The sequence below is a fragment of the Taudactylus pleione genome, unplaced genomic scaffold (genome assembly GCF_031769625.1).
Source record: "Taudactylus pleione unplaced genomic scaffold, aTauple2 ptg000423l, whole genome shotgun sequence".
In the NCBI taxonomy this organism is placed as follows: domain Eukaryota; kingdom Metazoa; phylum Chordata; class Amphibia; order Anura; family Myobatrachidae; genus Taudactylus; species Taudactylus pleione.
Window position 1 is genome coordinate 2,556,774 of NW_028284825.1, and position 20,466 is coordinate 2,577,239.

Consider the following 20,466-nt stretch of genomic DNA (forward strand, 5'->3'; position numbering starts at 1 on the left):
TTATAGACCTATGTCTTGAATTTGGATGCAGAAGTTTTTAGTGGGTAAATGGTCTAGTGTTCTATTGTTTTTATTGTATTGTATTTTACTTTTCTGTTTATTTAGAACAATGTTTTTTTTCTGTTATGTGATTAAATATATTTAATCTGACAGCGCCTTGAATTACTCCTGGTTCTTTTACATTAACGTACTGCACATTTAGGTAGTTTTCATACCACATGTTTATTATATTACATATAAGCGTGAGCTTGTAACTGTAAATTTCTTTGATACCTAAGCCTGAATTTGGGAATATCATGCAAGTCCAAAGGTGTATAGTTTAGTTTATTTCTATTCTTGCACAAGTTAAATGATCATTATTTCCTTGGCAGGCTGATACAATATCATACTATCCAAGGAGAAGTGTCCTTCATCACGGATATCCCCGAAGTGATGATGGAAGATGCAGATGAGGCCGATGACAGGTCCTCTCCACTGGAGGCTACACAAGCAGAGCTTCAAAAAACTGAAGGGAGCCCTGGTTTGAAATCTGTTCTTTCCAGTGGGCGCAGCCCTAGCTGTGAGTCGTCTGAAAAACCAGTGGTTACCTTCAAAGAGAACATTAAACCACAAGAGGTAAACCGAGAAGTGCCAGCACGGAGTTATACCAGAACATTGAATGCTGGTAAGGAGCAGAGAGATTATAACAAGGGTATGAATACTGCTGTTAACAAGAAGGATAATAACAGCAAAAGGAAGAATGAAATCAAGAAGACTGGTGCTGACAAAATACAAGAACCTGCAAAGCAGAGTATTGCTGTACAGGTATGTGCCACCTATACAGTGGGAGGAGCTGCTTCGTCAATCACATACTTTTATGCTTAATGGGCAGGGTACTTTCAAATCTAAGGCAATGTTTTATTCTGTGACAGGTGAAAACACCAGTCACCGAGGCAAGGAAAACATCAGTAACCCCAACATCGAGTTCAAGCACGAACACCCAATTCATACCTATCCACCATCCTGGCGCCTTCCCACCTCTGCCTAGCCGGCCAGGTAATTTATTTTAAAATGTACGGTTTTGTTTGTACCTAGTTTTGTGGTTTTTTATGTTCTCCCAGAGCTCACGTATAGCTGAACTATTCTTTCTTCTCTGCAGGTTTTCCTCCTCCTGCCTATGTCATCCCACCTCCTGTGGCATTCTCTATGGGCTCTGGTTATACTTTTCCTGCCGGTGTTCCAGGATCTTTTTTGCAGCCTTCATCTCATTCAGCAGCTGGAAGTCAGGGCCCTCCCGGGAAACAGTCCCACATTCCTTATAGTCAGCAACGACCCTCTGGCCCAGGGACACCTAACCAGGGTGCTCTTGGCAACCAGTTACCTGGCCAAACACAGCCACAGGCTTCGTCCAATTCTCCAACTCAGTCCAGCTCACAGACGGCAGCGCAGCTACAGATTCAAGTGTTGGCCCAGCAGCAGCAACAACAGTCGCCGACTAAACCTATACAGTCACTTGGCAAGAATCCTCAACATCATCCTTCTCTCCAGCAGGTATGCTGATTACGTGATGCTAATATATGTATATATTAGAAATGAGCAGTTCAGTTCTACTCTGGTTCTTTTTGCCAAATTAGCGCAAGTTCAAATTAATCTTATTGGCTATTCAAAACGCGTAAAAGCAGGATAGCCAATTTGATTTGTTTTCACGGCTGAACTTAACCGAGTCAAAACCTTGGGACCTTGGAGGACTGGACACCAACAGCAAAGCTTTTCAATCTCAGGATGCTCCGGTCCTTCCCCCTATACCCTACCCACAGCCTGAGGGCAGCTCCACTTCGTTGGTGTCCGGCAGGAGCTGGGTCACCATTTTTAACAATGGGGCTGCTTCAAGCAGCCCAAGTTTTTATAGTGTTTTAAACTGAGCAGCAGCAATAAAAGACTGTCCCTTGGACATCTGCGCTGCTGCTCCATCACCACTCTGCGGCGCTGTAACTTCAAGCCCAGGCTAGGTACTCCGGGCTGGGCTCTAGGGGGGGACTAGATAGCATGCTCCCCGGACCCCAGACTGCAGCCCGGAATCCAAGGGACAGGTAAGGTGGACCCACTCTTGCGGGGACCCGCTTATTTGTGCAGTCTAGCCTCCAGTCTCAGGAGACGGACCAGAGGCACTGATGTGGACACTGGTGCTCCCACGACTGCACTAGACCACCGGGGCATTAATATTCTGGCGCTGAGACATATTTAGAGGTGGTTAACATCAGCACGGGGAGAAGGAGCTCTCCCTGCAGCCCCTCCCCCAGCTCACGGCGTCATTCCACTGCGGTCTAACTGTTCCCTTAGCTGTTCCTCCCTCACCCTCCGCCCTCTCAGAAACTCGCGGCAGCCATTTTCTGTTTCACAGGTCTTCGGAAATGCTGGGTCCAGTATCCCTGTATACCTCTCCCACGGGCCAGATTATACAGTGCTATATCCTAATAGCCACTGCGGTCTGTGTAGTTGATTTGTAGTGCCAATTGCAGATATATAGAGGGGGGGAGGGGGGGGGGTGGTTGTTTGCATTGTATGTGACTTGTGCTAGTGCTGATCTCTACTTTCTATACTGTCAGCTTATAACCTTCCCTTTAACCCTGACATACTAAGGTATAAGGGGTTTCATTATACCTCACACTTCCTATATATTTGTGAGGGCTATCACACTATATAGCACGGTTGCACACTACACTATGCCATATTACACATACTGCAGGGTGTTCACTGCACTGTATCATACTGTGTGTTTTATTATTTCTGTGGCTATGTCTGCAGAGGAAAGAATAACAAGCAGACTGATGCTGCTGCTCCTACTCTGGTGTCTTGTAAGTCCTGCTCAGCGGGCTTAGCCCCAGAGGACCTCATTCAGTACAAATTGTTGCACAGACTCAGGCCCCCCAGCCCCAGGGTCTCCGCCTCAGGACCCACCTTGGGCTGCCTTTTCTCAGGTACTAACAAAGATTGCGGACCACTTAGCAGTCCCTGTGGTAGCCCCCCCCCCCCTGCCCTGTGGGATGACCACAGCAGGTACTCCCTGCAAATCCTTTGCCTCCCCATGGGTAGATGTACTATCTTCCTCAGTACAGAGTTTGGCTAATACTGCTACAGTTTTTCAGCAAATGCAGCAAAAGGAAAAGCCTTTACCTACTAAATGTGTGGTGTGATCTTCCCAGTCCACCCAGTTATCTGATTCTGATATATCATCTGGGGATGCAGAAGATGCAGACCTCTTTCACTCTGACTTCATCTCAGGAGACCAGGAGACACCCTCTAAATTAAATATACCTGCTCTTGTGAGAGCTGTAAAATCTATTTTACAAATTAGAAGAGGAAGAACCCGCTTCTAAGAAAAAAAAAACAAGCACTTTTTAACGTCAAAATGTAGTTTTACCAGAGTTCCCTCACTCTGATCAGCTATCTGATCACATGAGTGAAGCTTGGAATATGCCTGGTAAAAGGTTTCAAATTCCAAAATGGTTCAGTTCCTTTTGCCGTCCTCCAGCTACTGATTGCACTAAATGGGAAGTTCCCCCAGCAGTGGATTCTCATGTAACACGTCTGGTTAAGAATACCACCTTACCCATCCATACTGCAACCTCCTTGATGAAGACTGCAGATAGGCGTATAGAAGCTTGTCACAAATCCATATACTCTCACTGGAGCTATTACTCATCCTGCTAGGGCTACGGCCTGGGTAGCAAAAGAGAGTTGGGCAGAAGCCCTAGAAGAGACATTCCTCCCCCTAATGCTTCAAGGGAACAGCTATCCTACATATCTCATATTAGAGATGTAACCACCTACTTAGGAGAAGCAGCTATGGATACGGCTCTCCTGTCCTGGCCTCCAGTATATCTGTCACTTCGGTAGTGGCTCGCTGTATTGTTTGGCTCCATTCCCATAAAGCGGGCTTGGGAGTCCCTTCCTTATTCTGGAGATATCCTATTTGGTCCAGAATTAGTTAAAATTGTGACTACTTTGGCAGCTTCCAAGACGGTGTTTCTGCCCTCTACATATAATACAAAGCCTTGGACGTCATACTTTCGGTCCTTTCGTCCTCAAGTAAAAGCTAATGGTCATTCTTTTCCACGGCAGCAGGCATCTGCCAAGGTCTCCAAGTCTAGGGCCAAACGAGTCAGGGCTACTAGACATCCACCTGCCAAGTCTGAGGACAAGCCTACAGCCTGATGGGGTGGGCCTCTCCCTAAGAGAAGTGGTCTCCCACAGATATGCTCTATCTTTCCTAAGGCGACTCCTCAAGCAGTTCTTTTGCACGAGGCCTACATCGGACCCAAGCAAGGCCCTGCTACTCCAAAAAGCCATTCTGTCCTTACTGAATACAGCAGTAATAATTCCGTTCCCCTCCTCGCAACAAGGCAAGGGCAATTATTCCACCCTTTTCCTGGTGCAGAAGCCCATCGCGGCTCAACCTCAAATCTCTGAACAAGTTTTTTTACTTCAGCGTCCATAGGGGGTCCGGTCGACAGGGTTGACCTTGGGGTATAGCTGGATCTGGATCCACAGGCACCACGCAGTTAAAGCTTTTGCTGCTGCTCCCAGGATGCACTTGGGTCCATCCTCCTCTATACCCCGCCCCCGAGCCACAGGCATCTCAGTTTGAGTTGGTGCCCGGCCAGAGTCTGGTCACCGTGCGCAGGGGGGCTGCAGGAGCAGCCCTCAAAAGCTTTTTATTTAAAATAAAAAAAAGGGCCTATACCTATCCCTTTACTTCTCCTACAAGCCCTACAGGTGTGTGGGGGAGGGGCATTTCTACAGACCTCCCCTATATAAATCACGTATTTGTGAGGTCCGTCACATACAGTTGTGTGCTACACAGTACCATATTGTGGGCTGTTGTTCAGCACACTGGTGAGTGCGCTTGATTCGGCTCTGTTGCCAGATATATTTATTTATATAATATATTTTGTCATGACGGACGAGGAGATTGAGCACTCCATAGCTTCGGTGGTGTTCTCCTCCGGACGCTGTTCTGCAGGAGTGGATAGGGAGGATTTGTCACAGGATGGCCTGTGTAGACGGTACCAGGTGGTTCCTGGTCCATCAAAACCTCCTGAGACGCAGGAATCACCATGGGCGATGTTTTCTCAGGTGCTGGTGTCTATTGCGGACCGTCTGTCGGTCCCAACTGCTGTCCCTACCAGGGCGTTGCCCCAGCCGGCCGTCCCCCATTCCCCGGGTGTCCCGCAATTATTGCGGAGCCCCCCCCGGGTCTGTCTGTTGGTCCTTATGCGGGGTTACCTATGTATATACAGGCTTCCCCTGTGACACAGCAGTCTGTGGTGCCCTTCCAGGCCCCTGTGGCGGCTCCTCCACCCTGGGTGGATGTGCTCTCCATCTCCGTACAAAATTTGGCGGCCGCGTCTTCGGCTTTTCAGTCTATGTTGCAGAATGACATGCCATCTAGGACGTCAAAACGCACACTAATGACGCAGGCGGCGCATGTATCGGACTCCAAGGGGTCCTCAGATGATCGGGAGGTTCATGATGACACTGACTCGGACACATCGGTCCAGGAAGTGGATACCAAGTCGTCCATTAATGTGCGAACGCTGGTTAGGGCGGTGCGAGCCATTCTCCTAATAGAGGATGAGGCACCAGCTCCTAAGTCGAAGTATCCTAGTTTAAAAAAAAACTAAGGTGGCTTCTGCGGTGTTTCCCCTGTCTGATCAGTTGACGGATCATATGGCGGTGGCTTGGCAGGCGCCCAGTAAGAGATTCCTACCACAGAAGCGGTTGGCTTCTAATTACCCTTTTCCTGAGGCACACTGTAAAAAATGGGAAACTCCACCGGCGGTGGATTCCCATGTCACCCGTTTAATAAGGAGCGCTACTTTGCTATTACCGTCTATATCCTCGCTGAAGGATCCCATGGACGGGAAAGTTGACTTTCTTAAAGTCCATTTACTCCCTCTCAGGGCCAGTGGCCCGACCGTCCATGGCCATCTCTTGGGTGGCCAAGCCAATTGAGTGTTGGGCCAACGCATTAGAGGATACCTTTCCGGACGACGCTTCGGATGTCCAGAGGGCATTGTTAGGACAGATGAGGGACGCTGCTTCCTACATTGGAGAAGCCTCTTTGGATGCTAGTCTGCTGACCTCTCCAGTATCGGCTGCAGCAGTGTCTGCCCACCGATCCTTATGGCTGAGGTCCTGGAGAGCGGACTCCGATTCAAAGAAAGGCCTGAAGGCTTTACCTTTCAATGGAGAATTGCTATTTGGTCCGGACTTGGACAAAATAGTGAATACCCTGGCTAAATCCAAGTCCGCTTTCCTCCCTTCAGCGGCAACGCCTGCCAAGGTCCGGAGCTCGGCCTTTCGTTCCTTTCGGGTTCAGGGTAAGGCAAAAGGTCCGTCCTTCCCGAGGCAGTCGGCGGCTAAGACCGCCTCTAAACCCAAGAAGCAAGCCTGGAGTGCTCAACGCCCTTCTTCCAAGCAGGAGGAAAAACCTGCGGCCTGATGGGACGGGCCTCCCTCTGGGGGACCTCAGAGTGGGAGGTCTTCTCCAATTCAAACAGTGTTGGCACAAATACCACCACGGATGTCTGGGTTCGAGAAGTAGTCTCTCAGGGGTACGCCCTGTCTTTTCGGGTCAGACCGCCCCACCAGTTTTTTTGCACGAGTCCTCTGGACAAGACCAAAGCTTCCCAGATTCAGGTGACTATACAATCCTTGCTACAAGCAGGGGTCATTGTTCCCGTTCTGCAGTCTCAACGCGGGACGGGATACTATTCTACTCTGTTTCTGGTACAGAAGCCCAATGGTTCTCATCGCCCTATCCTGAATTTGAAGTCTCTGAACAAATACCTCAGGGTTCCCAAGTTCAGGATGGAAACGTTACGTTCCATCATTCTGGCGATGGAACCCGGGGATTACATGGTCTCCCTGGATATCCAGGACGCCTATCTCCATGTGCCCATAGCACTGGCACACCAGCGTTATCTGAGGTTTGCTATCCTGCAACATCACTACCAGTTTCGGGCGTTGCCTTTTGGCCTTTCTACGGCTCCGAGGGTGTTCACCAAGGTGATGGCAATTATGGCCGCCCACCTTCGTCCAGATACGGCAGCAGCCGTATACCCTGACCCCGATCTTCTTCTGCTGGCAAGCTGCCCGGAGGTGGTACTTCAACATCTCCACCTGACCATTGCTTGTCTTCAAGCACACGGGTGGTTGATAAATTGGAAGAAGTCATCTCTGATCCCATCACAACGGATGGTTCATTTGGGAGCCCTTCTGGATTCTCATCAGCAAAGGATTTTCCTGACTCCGGAAAAGGTGTGTCTTCACTACAACTGCGGATACACAGTTGCCTGAGCAGTGCCAGGGTGTCTGTTCACTCAGCCATGAGAGTCCTAGGGTCCATGGTCTCGGCATTCGACATGGTGGAATTTGCCCAGTTCCATTCCAGGCCCCTGCAGGGGCAGATTCTATCGTAATGGAACGTTACCTAACCGGATCCGATCCCAGACACTGGTCTTGTCCTCGGAAGTGCGCCAGTCTCTAGCTTTGTGGCTTCAGCCAGCTCATCTCATCGAGGGTCGCCCCTTTTGGATCCCGGACTGGGTTCTGCTCATAACAGATGCCAGTCTCCGGGATTGGGGGGCAGTGACCGGCTCGTTGTCTCTTCAGGGCCGTTGGTCTGCGGAGGAAGCAGTTCTTCCCATAAACGTGCTGGAACTGCGGGCCGTGTACAGGGCTCTGCTGTCGTCAGGCACCGCTCTTCACAGAAGGGCAGCTCAGGTGCAATCCTACAACACCACCATGGTGGCGTACATCAGTCACCAGGGAGGAACTCGCAGCTGAGCTGCGATGTCGGAGGTGTCTCAGATCCTGGCTTGGGCGGAGTGCCACCTTCCAGCAATTTCGGCAGTCTTCATCCCGGGAGTCCTCAATTGGGAGGCAGACTTCCTCAGCCGTCACGACATGCATCCCGGGGAATGGTCGCTTCACCCAGAGGTGTTTCAACGTCTCGTGGATAAATGGGCACTGCCGGAGTTGGACCTGATGGCCTCCCGTCACAATTACAAGTTATCCGTGTACGGCTCAAGGACAAGGGACGCAGGCACAAGCCTGGTGGACGCGCTGTCAGTGAAATGGACATTTCACCTAGCGTACCTGTTCCCTCCGATCTCCCTGCTACCTCGGGTACTAAGAAAAATCAAACAGGACGGGGGCATGTTTCTGCTGGTGGCTCCAGCATGGCCCAGACGTCCTTGGTACTCTGATCTCAGGAGCTTGTCCGTCGATGCCCCGTTCCTTTTGCCTCAGCGTCGGGACCTGCTGTCTCGGGGGCCTTGCCTTTACCCAGATCTGGGTCGGCTGTCTTTGACGGCGTGGCTCTTGAGACAGCCGTCTTAAGGTCCCGGGGCTTTTCAAGCTCTGTCATCAGTACCATGCTGAGGGCGCGTAAATCTGCCTCTGCACGGATTTACCACAGAGTGTGGCACACTTTTACTTTCAGTGGTGAGTCCAGAAACTTTGATCCTCAGGTGTTCAGGGTTTCTAGGATTTTGGCATTTCTGCAGTCAGGTCTTGACCTGAGCTTACATCTTGCTTCCCTGAAGGTTCATGTATCGGCTCTGTCTGTGTGGTTCCAACGTAGAATCGCTACACTGCCTGATGTTCACACCTTTTTCCAGGGTGTTCTTAGAATCCAGCCTCCCTTTGTGGCTCCGTGGGACTTGGCGGTGGTTCTTCGGGTCCTGCAGGGACCTCCTTTTGAACCTCTTGAGTCGGTTGACCTCAAGTGGTTAACACTTAAGACTGTGGTTTCTCCTGGCAATTGCTTCGGCCAGGAGGGTATCCGAGTTGGGGGCACTTTCTTGTAGTCCCCCCTTCTTAATTTTTCACCAGGACAGAGCAGTGCTTCGCACCCGTCCTGAGTTTTTGCCTAAAGTTGTGTCTAAGTTCCACATCAATCAGGAACTGGTGGTGCCAGCTTTTCAGTCTCCTGATCTTACAGCTGGCGAGGCTTCGTTGGACGTTGTACGTGCTCTCAGAATTTGTTGATCGGACTGCTTCTGTTAGAAGGTCTGATTCTTTTTGACCTCTTTGGTTTTCATAAGAGGGGTTGGCCTGCCAACAAACAAACCTTAGCCCGTTGGCTCTGTTCTGTTATTAGGGAGGCTTATGTACAGGAAGGTATACCTGTTCCAGCCTCTGTTAAGGCTCATTCCACTCGGTCTGTGGGTCCTTCTTGGGCTGCTAGACGTGGTGCCTCCGCTGTTCAGCTGTGCAAGGCAGCCACTTGGTCTTCCATTCAGACGTTTTTGAGGTTTTATGCGTTTGACACCTTTGCCTCTCAGGATGCATCTTTTGGGCGCAGGATTCTCCTTTCTGCACAGGAGCGTCCCCACCCTTAGTTGAACTGCTTTGGGACATCCCCAAGGTCAACCCTGTGGACCCCCTATGGACCCTGAAGTAGAAAACAAGATATATGGTAAGAACTTACCTTTGTTATCTCTGTTTCTACGAAGTCCATAGGGTCCACAGGGCGCCCGCCCTGACGCACCTGGCTTCAAATGGGCTGTGTTACTGGTCACCGGTTTTCCGTCTCCCATTTCTGTGCGTATGGTTTCTTGTGTGTTCCAGTCTTCCTTCTCTCTGTTTAGTCTCCTCCTCCAGCCTGGGCTGCTTAGCAACTGAGGTGCCTGTGGCTCGGGGGTGGGGTATAGAGGAGGATGGACCCAAGTGCATCCTGGGAGCAGCAGCAAAAGCTTTAACTGCGTGGTGCCTGTGGATCCAGATCCAGCTATACCCCAAGGTCAAACCTGTGGACCCTATGGACCTCGTAGAAACAGAGATAACAAAGGTAAGTTCTTACCATATCTCTTGTTATCGGTGTGTCCAGTTTTCATATGGAAACCGTCCGCTCTATTATCCTGGCTATGGAGCCTGGGGATTTTATGGTGTCTCTAGACATTCAGGACGCTTACCTACATGTAACTATAGTGCATTCTCATCAACAATATCTCCGGTTTGCTATCCTACAGCGGCATTACCAATTTTAGGCCCTACCATTTGGCCTCTCAACGGCCCCTCGGGTGTTTACCAAAATCAAGTTATGGCGACCTCCCTTCGTCGTTAAGGGATCAGACTACTCCCATATTTAGACCTCTTGCTGTTAGCCAGCTCCCCCAGAGATTCTTCACCGCCATCTGCAGGTAACAATTGCCTTCCTACAAACGCTCGGTTGGCTGATCAACTGGAAAAAGTCTTCCCTGACACCTTCTCAAAGAATGGTACATATAGGACACTCAGGTTCAAAGAATCTTTCTAACAGCAGACAAGATCTCCTTAATACAACAGAGTGTGCAGACTGCTCCGCAGTCGCCGAGTGTCAATTCACGCTGCAATGCAGACATTGGGATCAATGGTGTCCACCTTCGACTTGGTGGAGTTCGCTCAATTTCACTCCAGGCCCCTACAACGCCTGATCCTCTCTAGGTGGTACGGCCTACCCCATCTACTTCGATCCCAGACGATGGGCCTCCCCCCGGAGGTTCACCTGTCCCTATGCTGGTGGCTGCAGATATTCCATTTAGACAAGGGTCGCCCCTTTTGGATCCCGGATTGGGCTCTCCTCACCACGGACGCAAGCCTCCAAGGGTGGGGCGCAGTGACCGGCCAGCACTCCTTCCAGGGCCGCTGGACCCCAGTCGAGGCAGCGTTACCATCAATGTCTTGGAACTTCGAGCCATCTACAGAGCTCTCACTCTGGCTCAGGATATTCTTCAGGACAGGCCAGTACAAGTACAGTCCGACATCGCCACAGCAGTTGCCTACCTCAATCACTAAGGAGGCACTCTGAGCCGGGCAGCAATGGCAGAAGTGTCCCACATTCTGACATGGACCGAACGCTGTCTCCGCGGTATTCATCCCAGGAGATCTCAATTGGGAAGCAGATTTCCTCAGCCGTCACGACGTGCATGCAAGAGCGTAGTCTCTACATCCAGAAGTCTTTCAGCTCCTGATGAACAAATAGGGTCTGCCGGATGTGGATCTCATAGCCTCAAGTCACAGCAACAAACTTCCAGTATATGGAACCAGGACAAGGGACTCTGAAGCAGCCTTCGTGGATGTATTGTCAGTGAAATCGACCTTCCATTTGGCATACCTTTTTCCCCCAATATCCCTGCTTCCTGGAGTTCTAAGGAAGTTCAAGCAGTCCTGATGATATCTCTGGCTTGGCCCAGACGCCATTGGTACTCTGATCTTCAGAACTCTCCATAGACTTTCCTCTTCAACTTCCTCTAGGGGTAGACCTGTTGTCTCAGGGTCCATGTCTACATCCGGACATGGCCCTTCTGTCTTTAACGGCTTGGCTCTTGAGACATCCCTCCTAACGGCTAAGGGATTTTCCAGCTCTGTGTGGTCCAGACCATGCTCAGGGCCCGTAAACTGGCCTCAGACAGGATTTATCACAGAATATGGCATACATATTTCCAATAGTGTGCTCCAAGAAACTGACTCCCAAGTTTTTAAGGTGTCTAGTATTCTTGCCTTTCTTCAGGCTGGATTGGATCTAGGCCTCCGCCTAGTATCTCTGAAAGTGCAGGTCTCTGCGCTTGAACCAGATGGATAAAGCAGACTTGCTCCTCTACCAGATATTCACACCTTCCTGCAAGGTGCTCTACATATACAGCCTCCCTATATCCCTCCTGTAGCTCCATGGGATTTGGCAGTGGTTCTCCAAGCACTTCAAGAACCTCCATTCGAACCCCTGGAATCAGTGAATGTCAAGTGGCTCACTGCGAAGACTGTTTCTTCTGGCTATCGCATCTGCCCATAGGGTATGGGATTTAGGGGTGCTTTTCATGTCGCTCCCCTTTTTAATTTTCATCTGGACAGGGTGGTTCTTAGAACACGCCCGGGCTTCCTCCCCAAGGTGGTCTCGCATTTCCACCTAAACGAGGAAATTGTGGTTGGACCGGCCTATCAATCACTAGACCTCTCGGCAGGTGAGGCCTCTTTGGATGTGGTCTGTGCTCTGAAGATCTACATGGACCATTCTACTTCCATCAGGAAATCGGACTCCCTCTTCGTCCTATATGGATTCCACAAGAAGGGATGGCCAGCTAACAAACATTCTGGCCAGATGGATTCGCATGACTATCTCAAAGGCTTACACGCAGTCTGGCCTTCCTGTGCCGGCTACAGTATCTGCTCATTCTACTCGCTCTGTGGGTTCTTCATGGGCAGCCCGGCATGGCAACTCAGCTGAACAGATATGCAGGGCGGCCTCCTGGTTGTCTATCAACACCTTTCTTAGATTTTATGCCTTTGATACATTTGCCTCTCAGGATGCTTCCTTCGGGCGTAGGGTTCTCTTATCAGCTCAGGAGCCTTCCCGCCCTTGAACAACTGCTTTGGGACATCCCCATTGTCTCCCTATGGACATTGAAGTAGAAAAGGAGATTTATGGTAAAACTTACCTTTGTTAACTTTCTCTGAAGTCCATAGGGCCCACAGTGAGACCATTATTATTTCCTTTATTAGTTGCCAAATATTGCAATAGTTTACGTATTACCGTTACCACACACTATCACAAGCCAGGAGGCCACTTGACAGAAAAGGAATGTAGTTGTCAAGGCGAGCCCTTCTTTTTAAACTGTTTTGGGAGCGATGCTATATATATATTTTTTTTCTTTTTTAATAAGACTTCCTGTTTTCAGCGTCTCACATTATGCTGAATGCATGCTTTGATGGAAGTCATTACACTTTTTTTGTATTTACAATAGTGTACACCAGGTACTGTGTGCTGATTAAAAATAAAGTTTTGTGTGGCTATATCCAGCCATGAATAATTATCCTTTTCAGATGTCACAAGTGGGAGTGGCTAGGTTTTGGTGAGAGTGTGGCATTGGATACTTATGAGAAAACTATTAATAAAATGTTATTTCAGAGCATTGATACAATTTGTGCAATTTTTTTTTTTTCACCTCTCATTTTTCAAGTTGAATGAATCACGGCCATGTGTTTTTTAGATCGGGGAAGGGGAACCTCAGGCCCGAGGGCCATATAAGGTCCCCGGAATCATTTTGTCTGGCCCTCTGAGCTTTTTTCTGCTAGCCTCAAATGTCACCCTACAGCCATAATCTATGCAGCAGTGCCGCCTGAAGCATCATTAGGACGCTTCAGGACTGTCACACCGCTGCCTTTACAGCTCCCCAGAGCATCCTCAGGATGCTCCTGTTATTGCTGTAATCATTGGTGATTGTGGCCCTGCCCCCGCATGACATATGGAGGGGGCATGGCCTGCACCAGGCCCGCAAATAATGTTATATTTATCAAAATGGCCCTCGGCAGAAAAAGGTTCCCCACCCCTGTTTTAGATGATGGGGTAGCTTAGGCTTTGTCAGATGTTGTGTATGATGGATATTTCTGTTTTCTAGTACCAGCAGGCAGCAGACAAATCCAAACAGCTATGGAGTTCTCCTCAAGTGTCAAACTCACTTGGAAAGCTACTGCCGCCCATGAAACAAGCTTATTTCATGGACGGTCGCCTGCCGTCAGAGCCTCTGAGCATGTTGGAGCAGTGCCTACAGCACCCAGTCATGCAGCAGCCTCTGGAGAAAAAGATGAAGCCTTTCCCAATGGATGCCTATAACCAGAACACTTCTGAAATGAAGATGTCAGACTTCTACTGGGGGGACCAAACATCCTACAACCTAAATGACAACCGGGCCCTTTTGGCACAGCAATCTGTTAATAATCAAAGGGGCAAGCGCCAGCCTATCAGCTATCGCTCAGGCCAGGACTCCATGAATAGAATGCCCTTTGAGGTAAGTAATGTGTGTGATGTATGGCCAGAAATTGAGTGTATCCTCCATGGTTCACCGACCTTCTCAGTCCCATCCTTCGTATTACTCTGTGCTGTGTTTTATGACTGTGAGTGACTTTCCTATGTATCTGCTCCCTCCTTTCACCAGTACGTAGGACGGGGATTGCAGGATAATAACAGCACTAGGTAATAGACGTCAGTGTGGCTTAGGTATACTATGCTACAATGGGATGTGATTTATAATATATTGACATTGACAATATTGTTTAAGCATAGCAAATAGTGGTTTCCGTGTCTAAACCTGATTCAAAGTGGCTGACGATGACATACAATGGGGGTATTCAACATGCAGCCCTTGAGCTGCTGTGGAACTACACATGAGAGAATGCCCTGTCACAATTTTAGCATGTCCTAATAGCAAAACTGTGGCAGGGCATGCTGGGATGTGTAGTTCCACAGCAGCTGTAGGGCCACATGTTGTACACTATCGCCGCCCACTTCTTACACATTACTAAGCATGCATATGCAGACTTTGGGCAGGTCCCCGGGTAAAGGTATGGGAGCTAGAGGTGGCACGGCTAAGCCCCGTCCTTATGGCGCACATTGGCAAGGAGGATGTGGGGGTTGTTAGGCCATATTATAACTTCTCTGCTCTCCCACTCCCCTAGCCAGGTCCAGCTAATATGTACCTGCCAGACACTCCTCTTGGCGCCCCTGTAAGTACACTAAGAATTTCTTAGACTACGTAGGTGGTGTGGGATAGTCTTGATACTATTTAATGGTACAGTAAATTAAGACACTGCGGTAATTATTTATGCAATCCCTGGTCTGTTCTTTCATTAATATTCTATATCAATTTGTATAACTTTCTCTCGTACTTTCTGCATTTTATTTTTTCTGCTTTTCTTTCTCTCCCCTCTTCCCTTGTTTGTTTCTTCTTGCCTGTATCTTACTAGGAACCGAAGCGTTCCCCTCTCCTGCCCCCGGACCTGTTAAAGAGTCTGGCTGCTCTAGAGGAGGAGGAAGAGCTGGCTTTCTCCCCTCCTCCTGATCTTTACCCAGCTCTGCTCGGCCCCCTGGCCTCTCTCCCTGGACGAAGCCTCTTTGTATGTATTCTGTGTGGTGGACTCTCCCCTCTGCTTCTGCTCTCTGTCTGTCTGTCTTTGGTCTCTGTGTCCTTCCTGCAACGTGGAAGCTGTCGGCACATTCTTGCAGACCTGCATCTCCTTAGTGCTTTGATACTTAATGAATCCAGTATGTTTCTGCTCTGATCACATGATCTGGGAGTAAAAGACATGTATACATGTATAGTGTGTGTGTGTGCATTCAAGTTATTTGTCTTTCAGCGAGAAAAACGTGAAATTGTAACAGGAAATGTTCATATATTGTTAATGGGAACAACAAACCATTTTGAGCACTGTAATAGGATTTTTAGTTAGTAATTGTTACAGATAAGTTTAAACAAAGGCTTTAATGTCTGTTGATCCGGTTTCTCATCCTTGTCTTGAGCGTTTTCTGGCCCCTTTCTTACCCTTCCTCAGGCTTCAGGTTGCTGGGGGTGTGTGACATTTTGATTGCATGTCTCAGTAGAGATCTGTCACAAGATTGATTGATTGTGCAGATGGTTGTGATCTGAACAAGCTCTCCAGGCACCTGTAATCTCATTCCAAATAATCAGTGTGGACGCAGCAATGATCAGTGTTGAGTATACTATAGAGATATTTGTAACCCCCTTAAACTAAACAAGGGTGGATCCGACTGTCAAATCTAGGAGCTAGTGAGGGTATGCCTACTGTAATTAGGGATGTAGTCGTCAGATCGACAGCCAAAAGGTCATCACCATAATGGAATCTCAACAAGGTTAAAATGTTGGTTATATGAAATGCTGACAATGGAAATAGTTTTTTTTTTTCATGGTGAGGCTTAAAATTGGATGTTGACATTTTGTGCCTGTCAACATTATGCTGTCTGCCGACACTGCGATTGTTGAGAGTACACAGGGCCTCATTTATCAACAAGTTTTATTGTTCACTATGAGTGATAAAACTTGTTGCATATTATAATGGTGCTCCAGCCAATCAGCTTCCAACTATCATTTTTTTAAACAGATGACAGTTGGGAGCTGATTGGCTGGAGCACCATTATAATATGCAACAAGTTTTATCACTCATTGTGAATGAAAACTCATTGATAAATGAGGCCCATAAAGTCCCTGTAATTACATTTGTTTTACAAAAATTCTTTTCAGAAGACTTACTCTTGCAGCACAGAGGTTTTGATGAACTTTACCTTGTTCTGCAAGGGTCTCTTGAGCAGATTTAAATAGACGAGAGGGTTTTTTTTTTTGTTTTGTTTTTTCTTTGCTCTTTAAAAGAAGTGAGCAGAAACCAAACCAATGTTTTTCTGCCTAGATAATCTCACAAGAGCTTCTGCAGGAAATTACTCTTTTCTATAAACCTTTTCAACCAAAGTTTAATCATGATCCCCCAGTAAATCAACCAAGTCATTTCAAATCTAAGTTGGAAGATTTTAATATACCATTACAATATGGGATTAAATTGTCTCTGGCTCTAGCAGGGATATTCTTCAGCTTTTACTAGAGCCATTGATTTTCCATGTTGTACAGTCCTCATGTGATTTTTTTTTTTTACGGGATGCGTTCAGCATCCAGGCGGTCAGGACGACTCTTACATTACTGACACCGGTCAGAATCCCGGTGCTGGGATGCCGAAGGTAAGTAGCGGGGTTAGGGGGAGGGTCAGAATTAGGTTTAGGGTTAGGCACTAAGGGGGGGAGGGTTAGCATATCAACCAACAAGTGTCTGCTAACCCTGTCTGGATCCTGGCGTCAGGTTTTTGACCAGTGGGATCCCGACTGCCGGCATCCCATTCCCAACCCGATTTTTACAGCTAATGTTAATATTATCGTTTGATGCTATGGAAGTCTGTGGCTCCTTGCATTTAGAGAGTGAGGAGAAGAGGACAGCCATAAAATAAGGACATACAAGGTATACAGAATAAAGGCAGACATGAAAACAAAGGGTCGGGAAATAGCTTCCCTTTGATACACTAAGTTGATCTCTGAATTTGGTTCTCTCCAGGGGATCCAGCCACATGGTCGAGAGTGAACATGTCAACTTTCATAGTGTTGACACCACAATGTAACATGGTTCAATGTGTCAACGGGCACCATGCTGAAATCCTCAGCATGTCGACCTATGAAATGTCGCCATGTGAGAATTCGGCATTCTCAGAATGCCGATGTTTAGGCTGCGGGGGAAGTTTGGGGTAAGGCAGTAAAGGGACGGTTAGAAATAGAGTGGGTATTCTGACCGGAACGCCAGTGCATGAGGTCACTTCACCAGAACTGACAGTCACATGATGGCCAGGACCCGGGAGCAAACAATGGAGACATCGCGGGACTAGGTAAGTGACTGCTGGCCCAGCAGGAATATTAGGTCGACATTCTATCATGTCGACAGGTCATCTGTGTAGACATGATGGATTTTGTCATGATCACATTTTTACCAGGTTGAAATCCTCTTGGTCGACCTAACATCGCACACCCTATCTCCAATGCAGACCGTATGGCGGCAGTTTTGTATACCATGAATAAATGACTCGGCCTGTGCTTGTACATTGATGGCGTAATACAAAAAGTTAGATGGAAAAAACAGTTTTTATCAAAAGTTGCAGGTATCAGTGTGCAGGCTTATATATATTGGGGTCTTCCAAAATGTTAAGTTTATAGAAATTGCCTTCATAATGTCAGCAGTACATGACATCTACTGGAGCCTTGACTTGTGGAAACTGTAGAGCAGCATTTTTAGTATAACTGCCCAGAGCTGCAGACAGACTTGTATAGGCTATAACCTGTGCTTTTAGCAAGTTGGATGTGTGATCTTTTTGTGTTAGTGCATTTGACACAACAATCTTCCCAAACTAGTTTGACAGGAGCCTTACGTCACTGCTCTGCTGTGCTTGTTACCATACACTGAGTCTGGCTACATGTTGTCTTAAACTGGGCACACACCATGCAATATATCGTACACCTCGTATAGTGTGTACGCCCCAGCCGTCATTCATTGTCATTCCATCTGCTGTGCAGCACAGCAGATGGAATGACAATGTGGTGCAGTTACCTGCAGCATGTAAAGATGCATTGCGCTAACGTACGGGGGATCATGCACTGTGTATTGCTTTGTCTTAAGGTGTGTACCCAGCTTTAGCCACTCGCTCTAACATATATGTGGACACTGAGTAGGCTGAGAAGAAATACTGTTTCTATTAACATTCTAAGAAGATGATTTGATTCAGTACATCGTGCCGCCGGAAGGGGCGGGTGAAGGCACTCAATGACAAATATCCTTTGCTCATTTTTCCTTGCACCCAATAGAGATGCGCGGGAAAAGGCGCAATGTTTGTCTACCATGATAAATGCCACACAGGGCTAAATGTGATTTACCCTCTAATAGTGACTGGCTTCAGGCTCTAAAGGTGCATACACACGTAACGATTTGTGTAGTTAACTATTTTCATTAACGATTTCCCTTCAGGTTTTCCCTTGAAAAAGCAAACTATTTTGTGTACTGAAATGAACGATTTTGTCAACGATCTCATGAACGATATCGTTAGCATGCATACAGTGAATGGCCACCGTTAATCTTTGATTCTGTCAAGTATGAACGATTTTACTAACAAAATCGTTATGTAGGACAGACAGAATGGACGATGAATGAGAACTACCAACTACAAACGGGAGCGCGCATTGGTAGTTATCGCTCATCGGTTGGTGCTTAAAACTGAACTATTTTTTGAACAACTTGACGATAACGATATCGTCAATGACAAATCGTTCATAAAATCGTTACGTGTGTACGCACCTTAACACTGCCCACTTCATGTTTGTCTTTTTCTTCTATTTCATGTCTTGGAGATTAATTACAATAGGTCGGTCCTCACCCCCTCTCCTCATATGATCCTCCATTTTCGGAGCTAAAATAATGCCTAAAAATCTGAAAGTGTAATTATAGACTTGTAATCAAACAGTGTAATTACAGGAAGAAGATATATTTGTGTAGTAGGCTTGTGAGTTTTAAGTTTTTAGTACTTCAATATGGAAATAGCTGAGCTGCAGCTCCTAGCCCCTGGCCTTTGTAACCATTTGTCCTGCCAATGTCTGTTGTGTGCATACAGAGATGTTTGGGGAAATATGATGGCCCAGCTCACCCATGTCTGACTAGTGTGGGGTTATTTGGTAAGGAAAACTTCTAGCCTCTACGAAATAAGCCAAGTCCAAGCTATTCTCAAACTGAGTTTAAGTGATCATCTCCGACAGGGAATCTCTATGCCCAGGTTATATGGCGCCATGCGGGAAGTCGGTGCTCTGCGACAGGGAATCTCTCTGCCCAAGTTATATGGCGCCATGCGGGAAGACGGTGCTTTGCGACAGGGAAACTCTATGCTCAGGTTATTTGGCACCATGCGGGAAGTCGTTGCTCTGTGACAGAGAATCTCTATGCTCAGGTTTATAGGGCACCATGCAGGAAGTCAGTGCTCTGTGACAGGGAATCTCTATGCTCAGGTTTATAGGGCACCATGCAGGAAGTCAGTGCTCTGTGACAGGGAATCTCTATGCTCAGGTTTATAGGGCGCCATGCAGGAAGTCAGTGCTCTGTGACAGGGAATCTCTATGCTCAGGTTTATAGGGCGCCATGCGGGAAGTCTGTGCTCTGTGACACGGAATCTCTATGCTCAGGTTATTTGGTGCCATGCGGGAAGTCTGTGCTCTGCGACAGGGAATCTCTATGCTCAGGTTTATAGGGCGCCATGCGGGAAGTCTGTGCTCTGTGACAGGGAATCTCTATGCTCAGGTTTATAGGGCGCCATGCGGGAAGTCTGTGCTCTGTGACAGGGAATCTCTATGCTCAGGTTATTTGGTGCCATGCGGGAAGTCTGTGCTCTGCGACAGGGAATCTCTATGCTCAGGTTATTTGGTGCCATGCGGGAAGTCAGTGCTCTGCGACAGGGAATCTCTATGCTCAGGTTATAGGGCGCCATGCGGGAAGTCTGTGCTCTGTGACAGGGAATCTCTATGCTCAGGTTATTTGGTGCCATGCGGGAAGTCTGTGCTCTGCGACAGGGAATCTCTATGCTCAGGTTTATAGGGCGCCATGCGGGAAGTCTGTGCTCTGTGACAGGGAATCTCTATGCTCAGGTTTATAGGGCGCCATGCGGGAAGTCTGTGCTCTGTGACAGGGAATCTCTATGCTCAGGTTATTTGGTGCCATGCGGGAAGTCTGTGCTCTGCGACAGGGAATCTCTATGCTCAGGTTATTTGGTGCCATGCGGGAAGTCAGTGCTCTGTGACAGGGAATCTCTATGCTCAGGTTATTTGGTGCCATGCGGGAAGTCTGTGCTCTGCGACAGGGAATCTCTATGCTCAGGTTTATAGGGCGCCATGCGGGAAGTCTGTGCTCTGTGACAGGGAATCTCTATGCTCAGGTTTATAGGGCGCCATGCGGGAAGTCTGTGCTCTGCGACAGGGAATCTCTATGCTCAGGTTTATAGGGCGCCATGCGGGAAGTCTGTGCTCTGTGACAGGGAATCTCTATGCTCAGGTTATTTGGTGCCATGCGGGAAGTCGTTGCTCTGTGA

At 48.0% G+C, this 20,466-nt stretch overlaps 1 protein-coding gene across 5 annotated transcripts in view; it reads left to right on the top strand.

Moving 5' to 3' along the window:
• The window catches only part of SMG7 (SMG7 nonsense mediated mRNA decay factor), an 89,730-nt gene that overhangs the window by 57,830 nt on the left and 11,434 nt on the right, over positions 1 to 20,466 (top strand). For 3 of the 5 annotated variants that reach the window (XM_088447213.1, XM_088447214.1, XM_088447215.1), the window contains exons 14-17: positions 372 to 804; positions 912 to 1,035; positions 1,139 to 1,530; positions 13,422 to 13,811. In XM_088447213.1, the coding sequence (XP_088303339.1) occupies positions 372 to 804; positions 912 to 1,035; positions 1,139 to 1,530; positions 13,422 to 13,811 (1,339 nt within the window). Of the gene's footprint in view, positions 1 to 371; positions 805 to 911; positions 1,036 to 1,138; positions 1,531 to 13,421; positions 13,812 to 14,766; positions 14,917 to 20,466 lie in introns of all 5 variants that reach the window. The other 2 variants (XM_088447211.1, XM_088447212.1) reach the window with 1 other exon arrangement.